Source organism: Schistocerca gregaria, chromosome 1, assembly GCF_023897955.1.
Source record: "Schistocerca gregaria isolate iqSchGreg1 chromosome 1, iqSchGreg1.2, whole genome shotgun sequence".
Taxonomy (NCBI): domain Eukaryota; kingdom Metazoa; phylum Arthropoda; class Insecta; order Orthoptera; family Acrididae; genus Schistocerca; species Schistocerca gregaria.
In genome coordinates, this window is record NC_064920.1 from 358,666,819 (window position 1) to 358,686,937 (window position 20,119).

The following is a 20,119-nucleotide window of genomic DNA, read 5'->3' on the forward strand; positions in this document are numbered from 1 at the left end:
CTATAAGTATAATCTGTCACTGAGCTTGGACTTCTCCAGTGTGCTATCATTCATTTTATGGTTTCAACACATTCATCAAATTCAGGTTTCCTGTGATCTTGATCTTTATGTTTGCAATGTCCACTCTTAAAACCTACATAACTAATTTAAAGATTTGGACTACTAAGTTACAGGTTAACAGTCCAAAAATCAAATATTCACACATCATTTCATATGGGTCTGATTCTGTTCTACTCCTCACTATATTGAGTGCTATTTCTGCTATTTACAGTTTCAACCTCTGCCACAGGCAATTAATACAAAATTATAGACGACTGCTATTTGTGACTAAGAATTCTATTGAAACGAACTTCCTCAAAGCATTTACCTCTAGGAGACTGTTAATAGCATGCACCAGAGTATCACTCTTAACACAGATTTCAATTAGCAGGCATACTACTTGTTATCTAATGTAAGTTATGAAACTGCCTTTAGTAATGACAGCATGTGAAATAGGCTAATATATATGCTTTTAATGCTCTTTACAGGCATGCAGCCTACTTACCCAGTGATCTTCCCACTTGTTCATCACAAAAGCAGGTCCCAGAGCTCTCGCTGGGTTTAGCGATGGAGTCTACAACACATGAAACAACAACCTGAATCAGACATTAATTGCAAAATACCAGTTAACAGCATAAAATTGTTTGATTGATGAATAATCACAGACAAGTGATGGTCATTGCAAACAAACATTAATCTTCTTATGGTATTCCTATATTTCACTACAATTTTCTGACTACAACAGAATCATCCATGAACAAGCTCATGGAGATGCCTACTTTATTGATCAGGTTATTTATATAGCTGCAACAGACCTGACAAATGTCATTTCAACACTGTTCCAAGATGCAGGTAGCTGAAGAAGATTATAAATTGGAGTATTCAATCCCAAACTAGTATATGTGACTTGTTATGACAAAAGTTGCACTACTTAAATATTACATATTATGGTTTTAAAATGGTATTGTCTCCTTGATATATACTGACAGTATTAACTGAATTTCTTTATTTGTCAGGAAAATGTCTTATTTTATACATAGCCATCTGAAATGAATAAAAAGCATTAACTTCAAGCAAAAATTGTGTCTGACAGGCAAGGAGAGGTAACATCTGGATTTATTCAGTACTCTTGGTCTTCACAGCTGCTTTCAGGAGTATCTGTATGAATATTATTTTTTTTTTTTTCAAGGTTTTGAGTGTTCCCGCATCAGTCCTCAACCTCTTGTTATTGGTTCTTACCTTGGTTGTGAAATACTAGATTGCACAAACTATTGCTCACCCCCAAGGTTCATTCTCTTCTTCTCCTTCCATTCATGTGTCTCCTTCTTCTGTCGTTACTGCTTAGTTCCTAATTCTCATAAAACAGCCTAACATCTTCTGCAGTCACACTCTTCCGTGGTTCTATGGGCATCATACATTTTGACAACCTTCACACTGAAATCTGAATGTGTTATTGTCTCTAAATATTTCTTGATTTCGGTTCCTGCATTTATGATCAAAGAAGAGTCATTTGCAGCATAATGTGGGAGACATTGTAAAACTATTAAAGTTAACAGGATATAATCCACATTTCTTAGACCCTTGCACAAAATTTGTAGAAGCTGTTTGTTGACCTAGCTGCAATGCGTTCATCAGTAGACCACTAAATATGCCCTTCGGAAGACACTGTTTCTTCTTTCCTTCTGGAAACTTCCTCCACTGAGAAACAATATCTCTCTAGTTTTCACTGAGATGAGAAAAGTGAGATTATTTTCAGTAATTACTGTTCTGCCTTCTTCCTTTAAGACAAAGGGTAGTGAGTGAGTTTGAAACTGATCACTGAACACTCCCAGTTCTATCAACCCATTCTTTGATGAATTCATACATATTCCACAATGTGAATTGTAAATCTTGTCAGTTCACTTTTGTTTACCAGGAAAAATTATGTATGGATGAAGGAATTCTCCCGCTGCACTCCTACACAACTTTACATTAGAGCACAATTTTAAGATTTTCTCAATTTCCTTAGGATGTCAACATATACAATGAAACAAGAGCTTTTCCTTTTGCTGGTATGTCATGTAATCCCATTTCAACAAAACTGAAAACATTTTCAGCAGGAACGCAGCAACTATGTCTCTAAAAATGCCTCACCCAATTGCCAACTAGGTACATTATCTGCAAAGCAGTCTACTTTTCTTTCACAGTTGTCACGAAGATATGGTTTCACTATGCACCTCAAGTCCATGGTAAACACCCATGCTACTGTCACTGATACAGTTTTCAACAAAATATCTTTCCTCAATCTCCATAAACACTGTCGGCTTTCCAACTTTACAACAGTTTTTTTTTTTCTTTTAATTTGTTCACAACGGTTTGTTTTGGTATCCATGCAACTTCCCTAGTCCTACAATAATTTTTTTCTAATACTTTCTGCAGTGTTTCAGTCATACGGGTTTTTGTGCCATAATGCTGAGTACCAGATTTAATGCCAGTATTGGTAGTGTCAACCATCAAAATCGGATAATGCAAGCAACGCCAGATCATTTCATCAATTTTAATCTTATACATGCATCAACAAAATTTTTACATCATCATTACATCATCTTTACTACCCTTTGAGGAGTCCTAGACAGGACTCATAATGGGCCTGGAACTGTTCAATCATTTTGAAACAATCAAATCGCAGAAAAAATTTTACATCCCAAGTGTCAACTGGAATATAGCAATGTGATTGTTAGATTAGGAAGATTGTATGTGGCTGGTCCTAAATGGCTCTTGTAAAAGATCAAACAATTTTTCGACATTTAAATTGTTTGTCAAATTATTTGACAATGTGTAGCTTTGTTTGACCTGTTTGCTAAACAAAAAAAAAATATCGTGTTCGAGAGAAATTTTGGTCAATGGCTGATATCTCAACATAGCGGCTGTGGAATCTACAATCACAAAATTATATGGGTAAAAACGAAAGAGCACTGTCAATTACCAGAATGGTAGAGAAGTTGTGTCTTTCCCAGCTATATACACTCCTGGAAATGGAAAAAAGAACACATTGACACAAGCAATGATCACACGCACGGCACAACGGACACACCAGGAACCGCGGTGTTGGCCATTGAATGGGGCTAGTTGTGCAGCATTTGTGCACCGCCGCCGTCAGTGTCAGCCAGTTTGCCGTGGCATACGGAGCTCCATCGCAGTCTTTAACACTGATAGCATGCCGCGACAGTGTGGACGTGAACCGTATGTGCAGTTGATGGACTTTGAGCGAGGGCGTATAGTGGGCATGCGGAGGGCCGGGTGGACGTACCGCCGAATTGCTCAACACGTGGGGCGTGAGGTCTCCACAGTACATCGATGTTGTCGCCAGTGGTCGGCAGAAGGTGCACGTGCCCGTCGACCTGGGACCGGACCGCAGCGACGAACGGATGCCCGCCAAGACCGTAGGATCCTATGCAGTGCCGTAGGGGACCGCACTGCCACTTCCCAGCAAATTAGGGACACTGTTGCTCCTGGGGTATCGGCGAGGACCATTCGCAACCGTCTCCATGAAGATGGGCTACGGTCCCGCACACCGTTAGGCCGTCTTCCACTCACGCCCCAACATCGTGCAGCCCACCTCCAGTGGTGTCGCGACAGGCGTGAATGGAGGGACGAATGGAGACGTGTCGTCTTCAGCGATGAGAGTCGCTTCTGCCTTGGTGCCAATGATGGTCGTATGCGTGTTTGGCGCCATGCAGGTGAGCGCCACAATCAGGACTACATACGACCGAGGCACACGGGGCCAACACCCGGCATCATGGTGTGGGGAGCGATCTCCTACACTGGCCGTACACCTCTGGAGATTGTCGAGGGGACACTGAATAGTGCACGGTACATCCAAACCGTCATCGAACCCATCGTACTACCATTCCTAGACCGGCAAGGGAACTTGCTGTTCCAACAGGACAATGCACGTCTGCATGTATCCCGTGCCACCCAACGTGCTCTAGAAGGTGTAAGTCAACTACCCTGGCCAGCAAGATCTCCGGATCTGTCCCCCATTGAGCATGTTTGGGACTGGATGAAGCGTCGTCCCACGCAGTCTGCACGTCCAGCACGAACGCTGGTCCAACTGAGGCGCCCGGTGGAAATGGCATGGCAAGCCGTTCCACAGGACTACATCCAGCATCTCTGCGATCGTCTCCATGGGAGAATAGCAGCCTGCATTGCTGCGAAAGGTGGATATACACTGTACTAGTGCCGACATTGTGCATGCTCTGTTGCCTGTGTCTATATGCTTGTGGTTCTGTCAGTGTGATCATGTGATGTATCTCACCCCAGGAATGTGTCAATAAAGTTTCCCCTTCCTGGGACAATGAATTCACGGTGTTCTTATTTCAATTTCCAGGAGTGTATTACACAGGAAAACATTAGGATGAATATTAATATTCTACCCACAACATACAAGTGGGAGTATAATATAAATTTAAGTTGACGTAATCATCAGGTTCGAGTGTAAAATTTCCTTTAACAGATTTTCATGTGTACATTTACCTCTCAATTTCAGCAATTCCATGGACCAACGTCTTTCTTTTGTTCTCTTCCCTATAAAACAGAGATAATGTCCACGCAACAACTGATTTGTCTGCATTGGCAGCCATTCCCCACTAGTGTCAAAATACTTCTCGACACACACGGATTGCGACAGCTGCTCAAAAGTGAGGTTACAGTTTACAAATTTTTTTGGAACGTCTGGGCAGTTGTTGGATAGAAAACAATCACTAACCAGGGGTCTCTTCCAAAAGCCGAATCAAAACTACAGAGTCACTCCAATCGAGAAAAGCTATATAAAGTTCTGAGAGAACTGGAACTAGCCCTCTCTCCCTCTGACCTTTGACCTGGAGGCAGCCCCCCCCCCCCCTCCCCCCTCGTCAGTGTGAGTGCTTCGCCGATGATCGTCGCCTGTGTTTCCGTGTGTCAGTGTCCCTCCGTTTGTGTACAGTGTCTTCGTCACTGTTTTCTACTACGTTCGTGTCTCCACCTGGACGTCTTCATCTGTTTTTCAACTGGTGCCATCCTTCATTACAGTGTCTTCCGTCGAACGACTTCTGATTTCTTGTTCAGTGTTCATTTTGTGTTTACCAAGTTTTTTTATGTTTTCTATGCCTTCCGTGTATTTATGTTGTGTCTTTTGGCGAAAGAGCAGCATACGTAGGCCAGTCTTTTGGCCGAAGAGTGGCGTACGTAGGCCGCTGCTGGCCCGCCTCTGCTGAGGCATGAAATCACAATAAAGGAAAAAAAAAACTGGAACTAGAAGGCGCCACTCACCGAGACGAGGGAGCAGGCGAGATAGGCCATGCCGATGCTGACGGACGAGCCGCCGAGCCAGCGGCGGTACGAGTCCATGGAGACGCAGTAGGTGAAGACGACGACGAACGTCAGGATGAACTCGACGCCGAAGCCCTCCCAGGCGGTGAAGTGCGGCGGCAGCGACACGAGCGTGCTGAGCACCGGGGACTGCGAAGAGGACACCAGGCCGGTCCCCGACGACGGCAGCGTCACCCTGTAACATACCAACGCTCACTCAAGACGCACGTCCGCGATATCTGCGACTTGGGGGATGGCTCGAATTACCGTGTTTCCACGACTATTAGAAGTTGTTATTCCAAAAAAATGATGCGTCGCGTTGTATTCTCCAGCAGCGATAACACATCCCTGGGCCTCGCAGACTGTTGCTGCCAAGCAACAGCTCTGCTGAAGTACTGGTTATTGTAACTTTTTAGCTTCCCCTGTTAATGCATGTGGATAAAACGAACATCGCACTAGATTCATTAGGGATCGCTCTATCGAATGGGCACGTAAAATTCTACTATAAAAATACGCCAGTCATTACTCTTGATGAACTGTGGTATCGTGTTGAAGCTGCATGGGCAGCTGTACCTGTACACGCCATCCAAGCTCTGTTTGACTCAATGCCCAGGCGTATTAAGGCCGTTATTACGGCCAGAGGTGGTTGTTCTGGGTACTGTTTTCTCAGGATCTATGCACCCGAATCGCGTGAAAATGTAATCACATGTCAATTCTAGTATAATATATTTGTCCAATGAATACCCGTTGATCATCTGCATTTTCTTCTTGGTGTAGCAATTTTAATGGCCAGTAGTGTATTTCCAATGGCTTATCTTGCAACGTTAATCAGTTAAATACGTTAACTACTCAAATGTACGAGAGTAATCCCAAAAGTGAAGTCTCCTATTTTTTATAAGTACATAGACCTGTTTATTTCTACAATGGTTTACATCAGTTTACAGCTTGAAAATTTAGCTAATTTTCGACATAATCACCATTTCTGTCGATGCATTTTTGTAGACGCTGTGGCAGTTTTTGTATGCCCATGTCATACCAGCTCGCCGCCATGCTGCTTAGAACGTAATGTATCTCTTCTTTCACCTCTCCTGCAACGGTTTCAGTGGGACATAATCATCCACCCACCATATAGTCCTGACTTGGCGCCCAGTGACTATCATCTGTTCCCTAGGTTAAAAGAACATTTGGCCGGAAAGCGATTCAGGTCCGACGACGAGGTGAAAAAAGAGGTTCATAACTTTCTCAACAACATGGCGTCATGACACGGGCATACAAAAACTGCCACAACGTCTACAAAAATTCATCGACAGAAATGGTAACTATGACGAAAAATAGGTAAATGTTCAAGCTGTAAACTGATGTAAACCATTGAAGAAATAAACAGGTCTATGTACTTATTAAAAAAATAGGAGACCTTACTTTTGGGATTACCCTCGCATTCCCGAAATTTCATTACTAAACAGTAATTATTTTTTTTGTATTGCGATTTTTTCGTTATTGCACTATAACATTGAGTATAAAGCATGCTCGATCATTTAAATAGTCAATTGTGTGAGGATACAAGTTATAAGGGGAAAGCATTGATGTAATCTGCGAAAAATGGCACATCTCTATAGTCACTCCTCTTTCAGAAGACATAACTGTTTGATATCTTTCTAACAGATTTTGATTTTAGAGGAACAAATGTATGTACTGTATGTGTGTGTGTTTGTGTGTGAGTGTGTGTGTGTGTGTGTGTGTGTGTGTGTGTGTGTGTGTGTGTCCCTTTTCCCTCCTTTTTCTGTGCCTTCCGCGCTACGTTCAAAAAATGGTTCAAATGGCTCTGAGCACTATGGGACTTACCTTCTGAGGTCATCAGTCCCCTAGAACTTAGAACTACTTAAACCCAGCTAACCTAAGGACAACACACACATCCATGCCCGAGGCAGGATTCGAACCTGCGACCAGACTGAAGCGCCCAGAACCGCTCGGCCACACCGCCCGGCTCCGCGCTACGTCTTCCGTCTGGTTTCACTTGTGGAAGAGAGGGAAAGGGAGGCGTGTGATCGAACACGGAACAGCTCGTCTTCACACGACTCCATTTGTCGTATCTGCCAGAGGGTCAGCCGCGGGGTCGCTGTCGTGTCGCAACGCTGGGGGAGAAAGCGCCGGGAGCGGCCTCAGACCGCACGACGCGCTCGCTGGCTGCGCTCCAGCGGAAACACAACACAAAACAACGCTGGAGCGCCTCCAGTCGCTATATAAAGGTCCCGCCACCCTATGGAGGCGCCACACCAACACGGTTTCATCAGACAGCATTCTGCCGGGCGACGGTTTCTAAAGACACCGGGAGACCCGAGGCAGAGCTCGGTCCATTGTTCCATCTGCAGTCGCATCAAAGATTTTATGCTTGCAAGCGTCTGCTAGACTTCCGCGTGCTAATTATCCACTTGTATCTACTTCATCCGTATACCTCGCTTGCCCTCTGTAGGGATCGTTGCGTGAACACCAGCATGTTTTACATTTTCACTCTCATTTTTCGCTTGGCAAAGTGTGTATTGTATTTGAACCGTTTAATGTATTCGTAATGAAAGTAAAATCTTCTTAGAAAATCGACCCGTTGTGTGTGAACACTTCAGTCGACATTCTTTTAATCAAAAATTGTTGAAGAATACTGCGCCAGCCGCTGTGGTCGAGCTGTTCTAGGCGCTTCATTCCGGAACCACGATGCTGTTACGGTGGCAGGTTCGAATCCTGCCTCGGGCATGGATGTGTGTGATGTCCTTAGGTTTAAGTAGTTCAAGTCTAGGGGACTGATGATCTCAGATGTTAAGTCCCATAGTGCTCAGAGCCATTTGAACCATTTTTGAAGGAGACCGCAAATAGCCACAAATTCTTTTTAAAAAAGTTTATTTCATTGCCATGGTTTAAGTAGTTACAACCGTCAGCAGCTTGTCGTCTGCTCCTGTAACTGGACATTTGCAAAATTCGTAAGAACACAAGAGGATAAAACATCGTACACTAGAACAAATTACAACAACAGCAGACAACATGCCGCTCACGGTACTGACAGTATACTAAAACAACTGTACCCACCGAAAGATGGGCATAATGGACCACCACCGGTCATGGCGATGAAATAAAGCTTCTACATCTACATCTACATGATTACTCTGCAATTCACATTTAAGTGCCTGGCAGAGGGTTCAAACAATCATACTATCTCTCTACCATTCCACTCCCGAACAGCGCGCGGGAAAAACGAACACCTAAACCTTTCTGTTCGAGCTCTTATTTCTCTTCTTTTCTTTTGATGATCATTCCTACCTATGTAGGTTGGGCTCAACAAAATATTTTCGCATTCGGTAGAGAAAGTTGGTGACTGAAATTTCGTAAATAGATCTCGCCGCGACGAAAAACATCTTTGCTTTAATGACTTCCATCCCAACGCGCGTATCATATCTGCCACACTCTCTCCCCTATTACGTGATAATACGAAACGAGCTGCCCTTTTTTGCACCCTTTCGATGTCCTCCGTCAATCCCACCTCGTAAGGATCCCACACCGCGGAGCAATACTCTAACAGAGGATGAGCGAGTGTAGTGTAAGCTGTCTCTTTAGTGGACTTGTTGCATCTTCTAAGTGTCCTGCCAATGAAATGCAACCTTTGGCTCGCCTTCCCCACAATATTATCTATGTGGTCTTTCCAACTGAAGTTGTTCGTAATTGTAACACCCAGGTACTTAGTTGAATTGACAGCCTTGAGAATTGTACTATTTATCGAGTAATCGAATTCCAACGGATTTCTTTTGGAGCTCATGTGGATCACCTCACACTTTTCGTTATTTAGCGTCAACTGCCACCTGCCACACCATATAGCAATCTTTTCTAAATCGCTTTGCAACTGATACTGGTCTTCGGATGACCTTACTAGACGGTAAATTACAGCATCATCTGCGAACAGTCTAAGAAAACTGCTCAGATTGTCACCCAAGTCATTTATATAGATCAGGAACAGTAGAGGTCCCAGGAGGCTTCCCTGGGGAACACCTGATATCACTTCAGTTTTACTCGATGATTTGCCATCTATTACTACGAGCTGCGACCTTCCTGACAGAAAATCACTAATCCAATCGCACAACTGAAACGATACCCCGTAGGCCCGCAGCTTGATTAGAAGCACTTGTGAGGAACGGTGTCAAAAGCTTTCCGGAAATCTAGAAATACGGAATCAACTTGAGATCCCCTGTCGATAGCGGCCATTACTTTGTGCGTTGCACAAGAATGTTGTTTTCTGAAACCGTGCTGATTCATAATGTTTGAATACAGTATATGCTCCAAAACCCTACTGCGAACCGACGTCAATGATATAGGTCTGTAGTTCGATGGATTACTCCTACTACCCTTCTTAAACACTGTTGCTACCTGCGCAATTTTCCAATCTGTAGGTACAGATCTATTGGTGAGCAAGCGGTTGTGTATGATTGCTAAGTAGGGAGCTTTTCCAAAAGTATTTGCGGCTGGTTGAGGTACCCCTCAACAATCTTTAACCGAATAAGAACAAAACTCAGCTTCGATAAAAGAACACTCTAAGTATTGCGGAGCTACGTGAAAAAAAAAGAACCTTACGAAACGAAATTCATCCTCGAAGGATACCACTTGGAAAAACTCTTATGGCCCATTTTCAGAATTCAAAGAACTGCTGCGTGAATCTACAGCTTTGTTGTCTAAGCGCGAAAGCGTCACTTATGTGCTCAATCATCTCGAATGTAGACTTTCATATAAGTTGGAGGTCGAATTTTGAATGCGCATGCCACAATCCAACAAATCAAGAAACGTATTTCCTTCTACCACTATTATCCCATGTAATGACCGTTGTGGTGAAATTACAGACATTGGATATTAAATGTATGATTGCCGCACGACGCAATACAACAAACCAAGACAAACATTTTTTCCTCCCAAAATTATCCTATATAATGACCGCGATGGTAAAATCACAGAAATTAGGTCTTACTGGCAAGCTTACTTTCAGTCCATCTTCTCGTACACCACCGTAGAATATAATAGGAAGGGAGTCAAATTATATTAGTGGGAATCTTACCCTCTTCGCAATGTTTTACCGTGGCTTTCGGAGCACTAGCGTAGATGGATACAGAAAACCCGGCATCAGCGATCAATACATGGCAAACACGACCTTCCTATAGAAAAGTAAGTTCCTTGTATTGCTGAAAAAAAAAAAAATGTATTCAAGAATGCACATGTCCACGTGATTTCTGACAAGTTCGCCAGACGTACGTGATGTTGGTAATACAGAAACACCTCAGAAAGTTACCTACGTGAATGTTACAGGTAAAACCCCACCAGAACTGTACACGTTACTTCGCCAGTCTTCTTACTTACTTTTGTCAGCATGAAAAAACTACTCTTGTCAGTATGCAAAAACAGGAACATAAGATTATTACTTTCCTTTAAGTCTGTGGTAATTATTAAGACGCTACTCTTGTCTCCTTTCAACCAAAGTGTCGTGTGATCTGTATTTTCCCACCATCTTTCTTACACTTTACGCATTTGTGGCTTGCTCTGAAACTCGCCCGTTTGATGCCGTTATATTTCCTTGATTGAAGGAATGTGAGACTTGAATATAATGTTACAAAGTTGGTCGAGGTAAGTACGCCAGAATTAACAATCGGTTTTTGAGAATACGAAATTCAAGATTTTTCTCGGCAGAACACTGCCATAAGATTGCGTTTCGCTTTGAGGCCCAGTGAAAAAGAGCGCAGCTGCGTGACGTAGGAACTGAGAAACAAGCGCGATTGTCGGGACTTGTCAACTGTTAATACCAGGAATATTTTATACGTGCTTTGTCACCCTGGCCTTCTTAAACCAGTTCACGTTTTAATGGTGTACTCCCGAGTGTTTATGGGTTTGCTTATTCAAGTTAATGGACACTATTTCGACAACCATGCCAGCTATCTTATTCAGGTATGCAATGCTCGAAACAGGCAGTGAGTACGCATAACAACACAACTCTTAGCATAGGGCGGCTGTCGAAATATTGCGTATAAAACTAAACAATTCTAATAAATATCGGAAAGCATATCATTAATCAATAACGCCAAGGAAACAGTTTATGACCATGTAAATGGAGCTGAAAATGTCACTCACTGGATGTTATTTTACAAGATTGGTTATTGCACTCAAAGATACTTTACGATGATGGAAACCTGTAAATTTAAATTCAAACGTTTTTGATTAGGCTTTACCGTGATTGTTACCAGTATCGAATGAAAAAACAAGTTTACTGTTAGCAGTCACCATTTATTTATTTATTTATCTCTTGATTTATTTCCACGACGCGTCTCGGAGGTTTAAACCTCCTTCATCGCTTGGGTTTATGTGGATTAATACGGCACATGTTTGTTGTGATATGATTGTATAATAACCTGTGGCACTGCCTCCATTTGCAACAGGTTCCTTTCGCTGTCGTGTTACATAAATGCACCACAACACTTTGTAAGCGCTGAAGGGACCCATGTTTCCTCCCTTCAGTGTTTACAGAGTGTGATGGTGCACTGCTGTAACACGACAGGGAAAGGAGCCTGGGGCCACTGGAGTCAGTGCCCCTAGTTTCCGTCAAAGTCGCACAACACACGACACACACATGCCATATTAATACTCACGAACCCATCTAATAAGGGAGATTTAAACCTCCGAAACGCGTCGTGGAAATAAGTAAATAAACAGTGACTGTTAACAGTAAACTTGTTTAATTGGAAAATTTTAAGGATACCAACAACTGAAACTCCTTTTGGAAGGGACAGAACAGTTCATCACAATATGCAAAAAGGCTACAATGAACGGATCTTACACCCCTGAGAACAAACTCCAGTCGCCATTAACAGTGAAAGGTATTCTGTCTTTCGCCAGACGCAGGGAATATTTTCTGCGTCGGATAACAGCATGTCAAAACGTAGACATGGCTGGGAAGCGACGGCGCTGTGCCCGAATTTTAATATTCCATCCAAGTGCAAAGTCGCGCAGAGAGCTGAAAAGCAAACTTTATTTAGAGGGTCCGCGATCGCTGTCCGCCACAAGAGTGAAGCCGCTAGCGGTCTCCGGGTGGTGCGATGTGTTCTCAGAGCGCGCGCCCGCCATCTCGCGCCGTTACTGCCTGCAATTTATTGCTCCTGTTTGAAACCAAAAAAATTCGTTCGAAGAGAACGTAGATAACGGACCGCAATGTAGGGTACGGTCACGAGCATTGGGCCTCGGTATTTGATGTATGTGCTGACCACGAGTCACGAGCGAAGATAAGTCATAAATAAATACGAGTTCGTTTTTATTTGAAATTTCAGGGCTGTAATAAGAGGTACTAGTCAGAAATGATTTAATAAAATTTTCTCGGGCTTCCAGCCGCGTCAGGTGGTTAAAATCTCACGAGCTTTCGACCGACCAAGCATCCAAACAGAAATGTTTCGCTTGTGATGAAACCACCCATCTACTGCGGACGATTAATTTTTACGTTAGCTGTTCGGGTCTGTCATAATATTTCAGACTCAAATTGTATAGTCGCTTCTTCCTCGTTAAACTTGCGTCTTAAATGAATTATCATCCGTTCCTTTCACATTTAACTGCCGACACTATTAGAGTGTTTTACTTACGTTAGAAAACGTTGTTCCTCAAATAAAGTACTGGCTCTGGGCAATACTCAACTGCCTCTTGTATAACAGTCCCCATCCAATGAATTACGAGCCAACATCATGGTCTTCTCCAACCTTACTTTGTATCCGTCCTCCAGGAACATGCTAAGCTCTTGTAGAAGCCACACATCCGCGATCTCATGCAGAAGACGAATACAGATACCTTTACTATTACAATATTGTCCATATTCAGTTTCAGCAATTCAGTAAATCTGATTACTTCGCATTCGCTCATTTCTTTACGTTACACAGGATAATATTCTGGACATCTGTCTCTTAATAAAGAGCTGAGGCTCTTTCACAAGAATTGTCAGCTCTTAGCGACAAACAGCAGGTTTTCAAAATAGAAGCCATTTTTCTTCGCCAGCTCCTGTTCTCTCTGCTGAAGTAGTAGGCAGTGCTGTTCATCCGCCATTGGAGATAGCGGTAAAGTACAATGGACAACGGTCACATCAGCTCGAATTTCAAAAGACGTGACGGCACGCTCCGATGTCTACGTCCCCCCCTCCCCCCCCCCCTCAAAAAAAAAAAAAAAAATCTCTGGGCACTATGGGACTTAACATCTGAGGTCATCAGTCCCTTAGAACTACTTAAACCTAACTAACCTAAGCGGCCACCCCGGCCGAGCTCGTTTATATACAGGGGGCTCGGAAATTCCCGTTATAATATCTAAGTCTTGTAGAGGGGATTGAGCACATAATAGTTTGAATAGGAACCCAAGGCCGGAAACGTACCGTTTCCAGGCCATGATGGTTTCAATTCAGATGTGTAACGCGACCATGTTCGCTGAAGGAAACAGAAAAGTCTCTGAGTTACTTGTTCTGGCATGAAATAGGGTGCACAGGAGGACGTTTACTTCTTGTGGGGTCGTACGCAAAGTTTAATTTACGATACTCCTGTAAAAACAGAGGAAGATCTGTTTGCATGCGATCTGGTCGCTGCACTAGAAATGAAGAGAGACCATGTGGGAGGGAGAGTGTGTACAACAACATTCTTCGTAGGTACAATGTCTGTAACAACGTTGGCGGCTGCTGTTGTCATCCACCAGTACTGTTCCGTGCGTACAGTACGATGGATTCTATTTTGTTCTGGAGTAATGTAAACAGGTAATGATTAAGTCTTAATACAAATGTACTTCACGAACGTCCAGCATGTTGGAATAGCTAAGGGTCAGCAATTTCTGTTAATCTGTACAACGAAAAACCAGCCCAAAGCTGAAAATTTTACTTTTTTATCCAATCGATGACTAGTTTCAGGCAGAGACCCATTTTCACATCATCGTAACATAGTCAAAAATGGTATTTCCGAAGATGTGAAAACCATGTCAAAAGTGTGCATGCAATGTAACTGTTGTTGTACAAATGTACTTAAGTGATAAATGGATGTGCCATTATGCTTCTTTTCGAACTGTTACCTAATTATTTTACTTCCTTACAGCTGATTTCTAAGGCACTGCAGTCATGGACTGTGCGGCTGGTCCCGGAGGAGGTTCGAGTCCTCCCTCTGGCATGGGTGTGTGTGTTTGTCCGTAGGATAATTTAGGCTAAGTAGTGTGTAAGTTTAGGGACTGATGGCCTTAGCAGTTAAGTCCCATACGATTTCGCACACATTTGAACATTACACCTAATTCAATTCCTAGAGCAAATTTGCATGAGTTAAGACATCTAAACTGAAACAGTCGTAGAACGGAAACGTACCGTTTCCGGTTATGGATTCCTATTCAAAAGATTATGTACTCACACCCCTCTACAAGTCCTAGAAGTTTGCAACAGGAATTTTCGAACACCCTATACATGTGAAACAATAGTGAACCCAAGACTGAGCTTTTTGCTACGCATTGGCATCGCCTGAATTAACTACAAGATCTGAATTCTTTTCGTTAGATATGGCATTGATTTAGCTATAACATGGATTCTATAAATCCTGAGTTTATATAGGAGACCGCTTAGATAACTTACAGAACATACCTCAACAGGTAAAGTTATTTGTGTTGTTGTGGTCTTGAGTCCAGAGACTGGTTTGATGCAGCTCCCCATGCTACTTTGCCCTGAGCGAGCTTCTTCATCTCCCAGTACCCTCTGCAACTTACATCCTTCTGAATCTGCTTAGTGTATTCATCTCTCGGTGTCCCTCTACGATTTTTAGTATCCACGCTGCCCTACAATACTAAATTGGTAATCCCTTGATGCCTCAGAACATGTTCTACCAAACGATACCTTCTTCTAACCGAAATGTGCCACAAATTTCTCTTCTCCCCAATTCTATTCCATACCTCCTCATTACTTAAGCGATCTACCCATTTAATCTTCAGCATTCTTCTGTAGCACCACATTTCGAAAGCTTCTATTCTCTTCTTCTTTCCCAAACTATTTATCGTCCGTGTTTCACTTCCATACATGGCTACACTCCATACAAATACTTTTAGAAACGACTTACTGACACTTAAATTTATACTCGATGTTAACAAATTTCTCTTCTTCAGAAACGCCTTCCTTGCCATTGCCAGTCTACATTTTATATCCTCTCTACTTCGACTATCATAAGTTATTTTGCTTCCCAAACAGAACAACTCATTTACTACTTTAAGTGTCTCATTACCTAACCTAATTACCTCAGCATCACCCGACTTACTTCGACTACATTCCATTATCCTCGTTTCGCTTTTGTTGATGTTCATCTTATATCTTCCATTCAAGACACTATCCATTCCGTTCAACTGCTCTTCCAGGTCCTTTCCTGTCTCTGTCGGAATTACAATGTCATCGGCTAACCTCAAAGTTTTTATTTGTTCTCCATGGATTTTAATTGCTACTCCGAATTTTTCTTTTGTTTCCTATACTGCTTGCTCAATAAACAGATTGAATAGCATAGGGGAGAGGCTACAACTCTGTCTCACTCCCTTCCCGACCACTGCTTCCCTTTCATGCCTCTCGATTTTTTATAACTGCCATCTGGTCTCTGTACAAATTGTGAATAGCGTTTCGCGCCCTGTATTTTACCCCTGCCACATCCAGTCGCACTACTGGCTATTAAAATTGCTACACCAAGAAGAAATGCAGATGATAAACGGTATTCATTGGAGAAATATATTATACTAGAACTGAACCAATATATTATACTAGAACTGACATGTGATTCCATTTCAATGCAATTTGGGTGCATACATCCTGAGAAATCAGTACCCAGTATAACCACCTCCGGCCGTAATAACTGCCTTAATACACCTGGGCATTGAGTCAAACAGAGACTGGATGGCGTGTACAGGTACAGCTGCCCATGCAGCTTCAGCACGATACCACAGTTCATCAAGAGAAGTGATTGGCGTATTGTGAGGAGCCAGTTGCTCGGCCACCATTGACCAGACGTTTTCAATTCGTGAGAGATATGGACAGTGTGCTGGCCAGGGCAGCAGTCGATCATTTTCTGTATCCAGAAAGGTCCGTACAGGACCTGCAATATGCGGTCGTGCATTATCCTGCTGAAATGTAGGGTTTCGCAGGAATCGAATGAAGGATAGAGCCACGGGTCGTAGCACATCTGAAATGTAGCGTCCACTGTTCAAAGTGCCGTCAATGCGAACAAGAGGTGACCGAGACGTGTAACCAATGGCACCCCATACCATAACGCCGGGTGATACGCCAGTACGGCGATGAGGGATACAAGCTTCCAATGTGCGTTCACTGCGATGTAGCCAAAGACGGATGAGATCATCATGATGCTGTAAACAGAACCTGGATTCATCCGAAAAAATGACGTTTTGCGATTCGTGCACCCATGTTCGTCGTGGAGTACATGATCGTAGGCGCTCCTGTCTGTGATGCAGTGTCAAGGAGAACCGCAGCCACAGTCTCCGAGCTGATAGTCCATGCTGCTGCAAACGTCGTCGAACTGTTCGTGCAGATGGTTGTTTCCTTGCAAACGCCCCCATCTGTTGACGCAGGGACCGAGACTTAGCTGCACGATCAGTTACAGCCATGCGGATAAGGTGCCTGTCATCTCGACTGCTAGTGATAGGAGGCCGTTGGGATCCAGCACGGCGTTCCGTATTACCCTCCTGAACCCGCCGATTCCATATTCTGCTAACAGTCATTGGTTCTGGACCAACGCGAACAGCAATGTTGCCTTACGATAAACCCCAATCGCGATAGGCTACAATCCGACCTTCGTCAAAGTCGGAAACGTGATGGGGCGCATTTCTCCTTCTTACACGAGGCATCACAACAACGTTTCACTGGGCAACGCCGGTCGACTGCCGTTTGTGTGTGACAAATCGGTTGGAAACTTTCCTGATGTCAGCACGTTGTAGGCGTCGCCAGCGGCGCCAACCTCGTGTGAATGCTCTGAAAAGTTAATCATTTGCATATCACAGCATATTCATGCTATCGGTTAAATTTGGCGTGTGTAGCACGTCGTCGTGGTGGTGTAGCAATTTTAATGGCCAGTAATGGCGGATAATCCGAAAGTCGGATACTCTGCACCCAGATAACCGGAAGCTTGCTTCAGGAAAGGTGTCCAGTGAGGCGTCTGCTAGACCAAAGCGCTGTCGGCAGCTGGCGTAAGGAGAGGCTGGCGGTGTTACGGAACAGGCTGGTCTGAAGATGCGCGGCGCGGCATCGTGGCCCAGGAAAGCAAAGGTCGCGGGGCCGCGAATGTCCCACGCGGCGCCCATTGAGCCTGGCCGGCTAGCGTAGGCCACGACGGCCCGGGCTGGCTTTCTCCGTTCCGCCGCGACCTTGGCGCCGCCGCTAATGTATTCCGTGACCCGCGGGGCAGAGGCACGGGCACACGGCCACGGGCAGATGGCGCTCCGCTCCGTTCTCCCGGCGCACAGTTAGCCGGCCATTCCCACGCCGGCGCCAGCCCGCCGCATCTTCGCTTGTCGCGACCGCTCTGGGCGTACCTCCAGGTGGGTGTGAGTTCCTCGCAGTGACTGCTTCCTTCTTCCGCAGTCCGAACGCTGCTCGTCATCTTGACGACAGTGAGAGTCACTTCGGCTATCCGAGCACGCTTCCAGTAGTAGTTGGGGGTTGGGTTGTGTTGTTTGGGGAAGGAGACCAGACAGCGAGGTCATCGGTCTCAGCGGATCAGGGAAGGACGGGGAAGGAAGTGGGCCGTGCCCTTTCAAAGGAACCATCCCGGCATTTGCCTGGAGCGATTTAGGGAAATCACGGAAAACCTAAATGAGGATGGCCGGGCGCGGGATTGAACCGTCGTCCTCCGAATGCGAGTCTAGTGTCTAACCTCCAGTAGCAGTCCAAACCTCCATATTACATAGGGCCGAGCGGAGACTTCTCTGCGTCAAGTGAGGATAGCTGTTAGGAACCTGTGGAGCGTCAACGACGCTAGTAAAACATCAGAATTCAGTTTTCTATTCACAATGGTTACAAGTCGGCGTCCCACCGCACCAGCCTCGGCTGTTGCTCATTCAGCTGCGTGTTGCATTCCACGTGACGTCGGTCGAGTCAGCTCAGCGTTTGCACCCTCAGGAGAAGACGTCAGCGACCCTGCCACTCCATCAGCAGATGGTAGGCGGCGAGCAGCATGCCTATATCTCTGACATGTTTTCTGCTCGCGCATCATGTCATTTCTGGAAACCCAGAATCTACTCTATAGGAATCAACATAGATTCCGGAAACAGCGATCGTGTGAGACCCACCTAGCTTTATTTGTTCATGAGACTCAGAAAATATTAGATACAGGCTCGCAGGTAGATGGCATTTTCCTTGACTTCCGGAAGGCGTTCGATACAGTTCCGCACTGTCGCCTGATAAACAAAGTAAGAGCCTACGGAATATCAGACCAGCTGTGTGGCTAGATTCAAGAGTTTTTAGCAAGCGGAACACAACATGTTCTTCTCAATGGAGAGACGTCTACAGACGTTACAGTAACCTCTGGCGTGCCACATGGGAGTGTTATGTGACCATTGCTTTTCACTATACATGTAAATGACCTAGTAGATAGTGTCGGCCGTTCCATGCGCCTGCCAGCCGGGGTGGCCGAGCGGTTCTAGGCGCTACAGTCTGGCTCCGCGCGACCGCTACGGTCGCAGGTTCGAATCCTGCCTCGGGCATGGATGTGTGTGATGTCCTTAGGTTAGTTAGGTTTAAGTAGTTCTAAGTTCTAAGGGACTGATGACCTTAGAAGTTAACTCCCATTGCGCTAAGTGCCGTTTTCTTTTCCATGCGCCTTTTCGCGGATGATGCTGTAGTAGGGCCTATACAGAGAAGTTGCAGCATTAGAAAATTGCATCGAAATGCAGGGGATAGGCACTTGGTGCAGCGAGTGGCGACTGGCCCTTAACATAGACAAATGTAATGTATTGCGAATACATAGAAAGAAAAAAATGATTCAAATGGCTCTGAGCACTATGGGACTCAACTGCTGAGGTCATAAGTCCCCTAGAACTCAGAACTACTTAAACCTAAAGACATCACAAACATCCATGCCCGAGGCAGGATTCGAACCTGCGACCGTAGCGGTCGCGCGTTTCCAGATTGTAGCGCCTAGAACCGCTCGTCCACATCGGCCGGCCATATAAAGAAAGATCCTTTATTGTATGATTATATGATAGCGGAACAAAGACTAGTACCAGTTACTTCTGAAAGTACCTGAGAGTATGCGTACGGTACGATTTGAAGTGGAATGATCATATAAAATTAAATGTTGGTAACGCGGGTACCAGACTGAGATTCATTGGGGGAGTCCTTAGAAAATGTAGTCCATCAACAAAGGACCTATACTTGAATATTGCTCATCAGTGTGGGATCCGTATTAGCTCGGGTTGAAAGAGGAGATAGAGAAAATCCAAAGAAGAGCGGCGCGTTTCGTCACAGGGTTATTTGGTTAGCGTGATAGCGTTACGGAGATGTTTAGCAAACTCAAGTGGCAGACTCTGCAAGAGAGGGGCTCTGCATCACGATGTAGCTTGCTGTCCAGGTTTCGAGAGGGTGCGTTTCTGGATGAGGTATCGCATATATTGCTTCCCCCTACTTATAACTCCCGAGGAGATCACGAATGTAAAATTAGAGAGATTCGAGCGCGTGGAGGCTTTCCGGCAGTCGTTTTTCCCG

The 20,119-nt window shown here is 44.5% G+C and overlaps 1 protein-coding gene across 1 annotated transcript in view; it reads right to left on the minus strand.

Annotated features, from left to right (window-relative positions):
• The window catches only part of LOC126345875 (neurogenic protein big brain-like), a 259,255-nt gene that overhangs the window by 17,493 nt on the left and 221,643 nt on the right, over positions 1-20,119 (minus strand). Inside the window, exons 3-4 of the mRNA XM_050002139.1 lie at positions 5,329-5,563; positions 545-613 (exon numbers count right to left, since the gene is read on the minus strand). Coding sequence (XP_049858096.1) covers positions 545-613; positions 5,329-5,563 — 304 coding nt within the window. The remainder of the gene's footprint in view (positions 1-544; positions 614-5,328; positions 5,564-20,119) is intronic.